At 30.8% G+C, this 9,557-nt stretch overlaps 1 protein-coding gene across 1 annotated transcript; it reads left to right on the top strand.

Moving 5' to 3' along the window:
- On the top strand, positions 5,620-8,636 carry LOC109330952 (probable serine/threonine-protein kinase At1g01540). Its single transcript, XM_019565216.1, has 7 exons — positions 5,620-6,191; positions 6,976-7,080; positions 7,178-7,300; positions 7,394-7,564; positions 7,726-7,855; positions 7,976-8,185; positions 8,297-8,636. Exons 1-7 carry the CDS (start codon positions 5,680-5,682, stop codon positions 8,456-8,458), a joined length of 1,413 nt encoding a protein of 470 aa, XP_019420761.1. The 5' UTR covers positions 5,620-5,679; the 3' UTR covers positions 8,459-8,636.

Here is a 9,557-nt window from a genome sequence, read left to right as displayed (position 1 = left end):
CAATATATAAATACTTATACTAGAAAATGCATAAATATTAAACTCTTATTTTTCCATTGGTTTATGTTCTCATCTCAACCTGAACTATTTAGAACAAAATTGTCCTCAAATATACATTAAAATTACATGCATACGGGTAAAAAAGTACTACTCCGTTCCAAATGGTAAAAAATTTGACAAGTCAAAAACATTAGTCATGTTAATATTTATCTAACAAATCAATTATCAACTCATTAATTAATATCCATTTGTTCTTTCTTTTGCAACCAAAAAAATTTATATTCATTTCATTGATTAGATAATCAATCACACACCATAATATGTATTTTGAAGCATTTTTATTTATTACTGTGACTTTGATTTTGGATAGTTTTAATTGTAATTTGTATCCATTTTTATTTGACATGAAGAAAGTAGATTGCTTGACAGTGGCCATGGCTAGCTTGTGAGTTATGTCTGGGCTGGCAAATGAAAGACTCATGTACGAACAAGGGTTGGTTTGGTTCAAGTAGTAGATGATTGATTTCCCTTAAACAAAGTTTTGAGTTCGAATTTTATGGATAAAAAATATATGCTGAGAAAGTTAACCTCACATACATATAGATGTTCTTAGCTCAGATTTGATTGTATTCAATGCGAGAGAATACAAGTGAGAAACAAAAAAAATGAAAGACTCATGTTATGTTAAAGTTTTTTTTTTTAAACTATTTAACTAGATAGGTTGGGTCATATATTATTGTCAAGTTTGCATAAAAAAGTAATTTAAAAGTCTCTTTCCTTTGCTATGTACGCAAATTGCGAAAAGCCATTTTCAATATTATATTCTCATTTTTTAAAGGTCACAAAATAATTGAGATGAATAAAATAAAGTAAATAAAAGAAAAAATAGACTGCATCTTCCACTGTTGTCAAAACAGGTTTGTAATGGAATCAGTCTAACTATCAATATGATATAATATTTATACCGGTCATATAATTATATCAGTTACAATCAGTAAAAACTATTTATACCATTCGGTTTTTAATTAAACTGTACCGATCAAACTGGCTGGTTTTAATTTAATTTTTTTTAATGAAAATGATTTATTTTTGCTAAAATGTTGGTATCGAGAATCAAACACATAACTATACATTTTTTATACATATAAAATATGAACTATCATATATTTTTTAACAAATTATATAAATAAAAATACTTATTATATTTTTATTGATTTTGTAATATTAATGTAATATATATATATATATATATATATATATAAAATAGTGCCGATATATAATTTAATTAGTGAAGAATTGATTAAACTAGTACCTGGTTTGAAAACTGATACAATATTAATGACACATTCGTGTCATCTTCCATCTTCTTGTAGTTGACATTAATCTAATGGTTTAGGCCTCATAATAATATTTATAATTTTTAGCATGAATAAGTAAGAGATTTTTGTGACTGTGATTTGACATAATCATTTCGTCACCCCATAAATTAATTTCATTACTCCAAATACTTGCTCAAAATAAATATTGCCCAATAGGGTCCTATATATCAACCCTTTACTAAATTCCACCCAACGTATATATAAAAATTATACAAATTAATTTGTTACTTGATTACTTTTCAAATTTACTTATTTTTCAAAATAAAAAACCAACTCATAAGACCTACCCCACTTATGTCTTATTAGTTTCGAACCAGATATTAGTTTCATATCATATATCGTCCTGCGCCAATGATAATAAAGAAATAAAAACAACAATAATAATAATTTTTTTAATTAATATAATATATTTTTATTAGTGTATAACAATACATGAGAAATGATATGGGACAACTGATCTTGTTTTCGTTTCCTTCATTTTTCTGCTGGCCATTATTTTCCTTCTAAATATAATATAATGCATTATTAAAGAACCCAATATATTTTTTTATCAAAAAGAAAAAGAAGTCCTAGACTTTTCATTCGATTCTTTGCTAGGCTATTATAATGCACTTACTTTATTGAGCAACTTGTACCCAAAGTAAAGAAAGACTTTCTTGAACTCCTTTGGTACATGTGTTACTGCTTGTGATTGATTGAAAAAATATATTTAAATTAAAATTTTAATAGTTAGTTATTTTTCTGATCAATCACAAGCAGTAACACATGGAGTGACACACTGTTTTGGGACGGAAACAGGAAGATATCCACCCTTTATATAGGTAGTTAAATACCTCCAAATCCCTCCCACTATCAACCATACAAAATTATAATGATTTGGAGATACAAGATTAAGTAATCATGTTCTTTAAGAAAAGCCAATTGTCACTTGACAAATAATAAGCAAAATTCAATGTTGCATTATGCTGTAAAAGTACTCAAGGGCACTCTAATAGTGGTTCTCTCTTTTAAGTAAGTTTTTTAACTTTGTGAATCACTCTACTAAAGTACTATAGATTCTAAAGATTATGGGTTCTTCTTTATGTAGTGATTGGAGCAATATTGAGGGAAAATTTAAGGGTAGTTTGACTTTTAAATTATGATTTAGTATGTACACACCGACAGTGTAAGTGTTTTTTTATAATGTCATCTACCATTCATATGTTAATTATTATAAATTTTTAAATAAAAGAAATACAAATAAATGGTGGATGATGTATTAATAGTGTAAAAAACTTTAGTTGGTAGATAGATATTAAACTCTTTAAATTAATTGTAACTTTTTCATTTATGATCGACAAGGTATTTGTTTTAGAAAAGTTGTGAGTCAAAATTTCTATTTTGATATTTTTTTTACAGAAATCATGATTAATCACGAGTATGTTTTTTGTGTGTAAAAATCTTTTTTTTTTGTAGAAATCTTATATTCCACAAAACTTTTGTTAAAATTTTATTATGGAAACCGTTTTAGAAACAAACAATAAATTCAGTGGCATGCCAACTTCAATGTTTATATTATCTTTCCCCTTATGTGTCATTACACATTATTTAACTTTTTATGTTACTATTTTCATCTTATTAGAATCGTGTAATATCTGCTAAATTACTTAATATATATTAGTTTAATTTACGACATATTGCTATTTCAGAAACTTTTTAGCTTGGTAGAAATTTCAAAATGTAAATAATTTCAATAAAAAATGATAATTATAAACTTTAATAGTCATTCAATGTTATAGAACAATTTAAAATTGTATTAAAATAACATATATATGTATACTTTTTATTACCATAAAATAGCAAATTGATTATAAAGTTCCTTTGATAGAACAACTTTTGTTATTTCCTCCATTTCCAATGTGTCTCTCATAGTTAAGGGTGAAAATATAACATATTGTCTTAAACATGTCTAGCTTATATAATATATAGGAGTCTGGATCTGATTTGTTAGTCTATTTTAAAAAATTCAAAGTCTAGATCTGACCTGTTTAAAAGTCCGATCTAACCTATTAGTTTGTTATATCATATTTACATTTAAATAGATTAATATTCCTACATTTAATTATACTCTTATAACCATAATAATTAAATTATATTTTTATATTAATATTATATATATAATAATATTACTTATATTAAAATGGTATAATATGAACATATTACATAATATAATTAAACAGGTTGACAAGTTAGTCTTAATATGCCTTTTGAATGGCCTACGACTTGACATGTTAGAGTAAATAAGCTTTTCAAAAAATTTGAGTCTAACCTATTTATGAAAAAATTTGATTTAACCTAAAGTGTTATAGGTCAAGTAATAAAACTCTAATATGTGACCTATAACATGTTTCTACTCTTACTCATAGTCAAAGAAATCTGTAGTCCCAACCCCATTGTTTTGTTTACTAGAATTAGATTTAAATTTGTCTGTACTAATCTTTTGTGGCGATTTTGTATATGATTGTAATATTTAAATTAGATTTATACACATTATTACAACATTTATCGTCTATTTGTATTACTTTTTTGAAAAGACAATAATAATTAAATGTAAACGGTAAATGACATATTAATAGTATATAAAATCCTACATACATTTTTTCTATTTGAATATAACTTATTTTTCTTTGTACTATGCAATTTTGTATACAAAATGGTGTTTTAGATATTAGAGTCCATATGTTATTTTGTTAAGTGGAATATTAGTTGAAATAGACAAATAGTACTTCATAAGTACAATTCTAAGTGTTACAAGATTTATAAAAAAACATGAAAACGGATGAACAAATTTTGTCATAGTGCATACAAATGTGTCATAAACTGAATTGAACGTAAGTATATAATTATCTTCATACACAGAAAAAGTGTCATAAACTGAATTGATTAAAACCACGTAATTAACTTCTATTTCATTATTGAATGCGCAGAAAATCAAAGTAAACCATTACACCTCTGTTTACTAGTATAATAAGTAGGAATTGTATGGCACAAATGTAGTAATTGTTTATCTCATTTGTTGGGAACATATATCATATCTCTAATTTCTTTAATCTCCTCACCATGTTATATTTATCACGATTATTTTGATTTTTTCTCTAAGTTTTAATAAAATTATATAAATCATCATATCTTTTTTAGACTTATGTAGACTTCATAATTAGATATATGCATTACATTGATTTCCTTTGCATAAGAGATAAGTGTAATTTATAAAACAAAAAATAGTGAGAGATCTTATGAATATTCATTACTTTTTAGGTTCGATACAAATTTTACCAATAATTCTAAGGAGATGGTTTAAATTACTCTTGTACTATATTATAACTAAACCAAAATAATATATAGATATCGACTCTTATATTATTTGAACTTGTCTTTACAATATATCATATTTTGTTTAGCTTAATTATATTCGTTACTATTTTTTTATAAAGAAATTACACTTATTTCTCATACAAGGATAGTCAATGTAATATATGTATATAATTACGAGTGACTTGTGTAGGTTAAAAATGAGATATGGTTTGTGTAATTTCACAAAAATTAATAGGGTATGAGCGTAATTTACTCTATATTTATTTATTTATCTATGCATTATTAGTATAATGACTTAAACAAACTCATTATATGAATTGACATGAGCCAATAATAATTAAATATGAATAATAAATAGATAATGTAATATATTATGTACTTCATAATAAATTGAAGTAATTTGACTATAATCATAAATTTATTATGTAAATATCTTATTATTCATCCAATAATCATTTTTAATATTTTAATTACTCCAAAATTTATAAATATATAATAAAAATTAAAAACACATCAAACACTCTATACATATGGATATCCATAAATAATGTAAGTTTGGAAATAAGTTTAGAAATGAGAGAGTACTATTCACATCTGCGCGATCTCGATCTCATCCCTAAATGACATTCTGAATAAACTCTTATACAATTGTTGCATATATATAATTTTGTGTTTATTTATACTTAGTGAGTAAGAAAAAAGAGAGTAAAACTTTGAGTTAGAGACAAGACACAGAAGCCTCCTTGCTGGCACCACCACCCAACATTTCTTTCTTTTTCTCTCTCTCTCTTTCTCTCTCTCTCTCTCTCTGATTATTAAACCCAACATCAACATTCACTACACAAACCCACACTCTCTTTCTCTCTCTTCACTTTCTCTCTCTTCGCTTTCTCTCTCTTCACTTTCTCTCTCTTCACTTTCTCTCTCTTCGGTTTCCCATTTAACAATGTCAATTTACGATGCACCTTTCATAGACTCACAGCTCTCTAAACGCACCTCCATCTTCGGCCTCCGTCTCTGGGTTGTCATCGGTATCCTCCTCGGCTCCTTCATCGTCCTCTTCCTCTTCTTCCTCTCCCTCTGCCTCACCTCCCGCCGCCACCGCCACCGCCACCGCACCACCACCAAAAACAACGCCAAGCCCCAAACCATCCCAGTCATCTCAAAGGAAATCCAAGAGATCGTCCACGTGGCACCCCGCCTCGAGATCCACGTGGACGCGGCGAAGGCGAGCGGGGAGAGCGTGTGTGAAACGACGTCGTCGTTTGGGAGTGGGAGCGTGGGGCCCGAAGTGTCGCATCTTGGGTGGGGAAGGTGGTATACGTTGAGAGAGCTTGAAGCTGCAACTGATGGATTGTGTGATGAGAATGTGATTGGTGAAGGTGGTTATGGAATTGTGTATCGTGGTGTTCTACCTGATGGGACTAAACTTGCTGTTAAGAATCTCTTAAATAACAAGTATGTTTATGCTCCTTCGATTCGGTCCCTTGTGTTTTTCGACCTTACCAGTTTCATACTCGAATTAGTCATTTTTAGGTGTAAATGGATAGTTGGTTCTATTTTTTAAAGGTTTTAAGTCCGGGTCCTGGACTGCTACTCACACTGATATGTTAAGTTTTTGGGAGTTGCTAAAACTATATTAGGACTGAAATTGTGACTGTCAGAATTGTTTGAAACGTTAAGGTTTTCGAAGTTATGCTATTAGTTACTTAAAACATTTAATATGGGTTAGAATATGATGGAATTGGAATTGATTTCGTTGGGGGTACGCTTCATTCCCATCGTAACGTATTGGAATGATGGATGATATGGTAAATTCTGTTCCATTGCATTTCGCTACATCCCATCGTTCTATTACAATTTGAATGTGTCGTAGAAAAGATTATAGAGTCTTTGTTACGTGGTTTGGACATGTGTGGAGAAGACGTGTAGAAGCCTAATGACAAGAGTAGATAAGATGGAGAATAGTCTGATTATTAGAGGTAGAGGAGGACTGAAAAACTATTGGTGATGCCATTAAGAAGGATTTAGATGTAAATGGTTTGTTTATAGACATGATCAAGTATAAACATATGGTTTTGTTTGACTCATGTAGCCTTGGGAAAAGCTTGGTTGTTGTTGTTTTTGTTGTAGTATTCTTTTATTTGATTTGAAAGAATTATGGCAAACTTGTTGCTGGAACTAAACCAACGTATCAGCCATCTTCTTAGAAGTAAGCACTTAATGTTTAACTCATTTTCAGGGGCCAAGCTGAGAGGGAATTTAAAGTAGAGGTAGAAGTAATTGGTCGTGTGCGGCACAAGAATCTTGTTAGGTTGCTTGGGTACTGTGTTGAGGGGGCATACAGGTATTTATAGTTTTATTTAACTTGGTTATTTTAAACATCGAACCTGCAAATCATTTTTAGTGTTGTAAACATTAAAGTTGATGGGTTTATTTTACAGGATGCTTGTGTATGAATATGTTGACAATGGCAATCTTGAACAGTGGCTGCATGGGGATGTTGGATCCATAAGCCCTCTGACATGGGATATCCGCATGAACATTATATTGTGCACAGCAAAAGGGTACCATATTCATGATCTAAACTGAACTGCATACTTGGTGCCCATGTTGGTTCATAAAATGTTTTGATCACAGTGCTTTTTGTGTATCTTCAGATTGGCTTATCTTCACGAGGGTCTTGAACCAAAAGTTGTCCACCGAGATGTGAAATCAAGCAACATACTCCTTGATCGACAATGGAACTCAAAGGTTTCTGATTTTGGGCTTGCTAAGCTTTTGTGTTCTGAGCATAGTTATGTCACAACTCGGGTGATGGGGACATTTGGGTTAGTATGATATAAATAGGAATTTTTCTATCCTGCCAATGCCAATTATAATTATAATTAGTTTCATCTTCTGTATGAGTGCATACATTAGTAGTTAACTAGTTACTATTACTCTTAGAATTTTCAAGGATAACAAAATCTCTCACCTTTTCTTTCTGTAGTTATGTTGCACCTGAGTATGCCTGCACTGGAATGCTGACTGAGAAGAGTGATGTTTATAGCTTCGGGATACTTATCATGGAAATAATTACTGGTAGAAGTCCTGTTGATTATGGCAGACCACATGGAGAGGTTAGAGACTGTCACCAATAACACTCTAACAGTTTTAAGATGATTCTTTTTTACACTTTTCTATGCAATTCTGTCTCTCTCGTTTCTTTTTTCTAACTGTGGAAGTTGGAAAAATTGCAGGTTAATTTAATAGAGTGGTTGAAAAATATGGTTGGGAATCGTAAAGCTGAGGAAGTAGTTGATCCTAAGTTCCCTGAGAAGCCATCTCCAAAGGCTCTTAAACGGGCTCTGTTGGTTGCTCTTCGATGTGTTGATCCTGATGCGACAAAGAGACCTAAAATGGGACATGTGATCCACATGCTTGAGGCGGACGACCTCTTATTCCGTGATGTATGTCCTTTTTCCTCCTTAAACTTTGTATTATATTCCACTGTACCAAAATTAAGAAAAACCAGCATTGCTATAATCCGATACTCAACACCTTTTCCCCTTTGTCTGTAGGAACGAAGAGTCGGGGGAGAGTCTTCCCGATCCCACGGTGATCATCAACAAGAGCATAAGGACTCAAGTTTAGATAAAAAATCGATAGGTGGAGACATCACTGATCAAAGTGAAGACGATAGTACTAGAAATCACAAACAGCCCACCAGGTCAAGGTCATAGTAGCCTGATAATTTAATAGCAATGTGTTTATTACTTTTGGTCTTGGTAATTTGCCAATACTTATTTCTACCTCAATGAGGAAACAACCAATGGTTCTTTCTTATTTTTTTCCTACCCCATTGTGGGATCCATTTGTATACTCTGATTCATTATTATAAAAATCAAAATTATTCATGTCTTTCTGTTTATGACACAGTAGGATAAGCATTACACCAAATTGGTACTTGTTCCAAGTGTTCATAATATATCATCAACTACCATTGTCCCTTATGTTTGTTTTTAGCATTGCTTCTTGGCCCCAGCATAAAGTACATAGCATTTTGTTAGTATAATTGGTGGCCCCAATTAGATGCTCATGAGCACTAGGCCTACCATCCAGCTATCTTGTTATGGAAGCAATAATATCATTACATCAACATCATGTCAATTTTTTAGTTAGATGCTTGTGCCAAATGGACCAGTTGGCCCTCTAATCAAAGGAAGCATATCTGTTGTCCCACAAGTTATGTCACTGTACGTACCACTAGTCTATGATTGGTTAAAAAAATATATTGAAGTTAAAAAATTAATAATTAACTATTTTTCTGACCAATCATAATTGATAGTACATGCAGTGACACAATTTGTGGGACAACAAACGTGCATCCCTAATCAAATATCAACTGCATCTCCAACTTTTTGTCATTTAGGCTTAGAGTTACCAAATGGTGTAGCTGAAGTGAAAGCAAGAAACTCTACAGGAATGTGGTCATGTGATTAAGTAAGTATATTACTATCAATGCCAGGCTTGCCATTTTCTACTTACAAAGCTAGACAATAGGCACTGATTGGTAGTTGAATGTTGATGTATCTTGAGACACCCTTTTTTGTCTCTTGTTACATTCTTCAATGGTTAGTTAGTTTCATATGAATCAATCCACTTTATATGGATAAATCATTCTTTTTAGGCTAATTTTTTTAACATAGGTGACTGCATTTTATGTGTAAATTTTCATGTATTTAGGTCCCTGACATTGACTTGTTTAGTAGGTGACAACCAAGTAAAAATATGGCATTTGATACTTGATAGGCTCCATTGAGTATCATTGACTTTTTCTCC

Source organism: Lupinus angustifolius, chromosome LG02 (genome assembly GCF_001865875.1).
Source record: "Lupinus angustifolius cultivar Tanjil chromosome LG02, LupAngTanjil_v1.0, whole genome shotgun sequence".
NCBI classification, from domain to species: Eukaryota; Viridiplantae; Streptophyta; class Magnoliopsida; order Fabales; family Fabaceae; genus Lupinus; species Lupinus angustifolius.
Note: the sequence above shows the minus strand (reverse complement) of the source record. Positions and strands in the feature narration are given on the sequence as shown.

Coding starts and splice junctions, on each gene's coding strand:
- LOC109330952 (XM_019565216.1), top strand. CDS start 5,680: ATGTCAATTTACGATGCACCTTTCATAGACTCACAGCTCTCTAAACGC. Junction 7,565..7,725: donor CGGGTGATGGGGACATTTGG/GTTAGTATGATA, acceptor TTCTTTCTGTAG/TTATGTTGCACCTGAGTATG. Junction 8,186..8,296: donor ACGACCTCTTATTCCGTGAT/GTATGTCCTTTT, acceptor CTTTGTCTGTAG/GAACGAAGAGTCGGGGGAGA.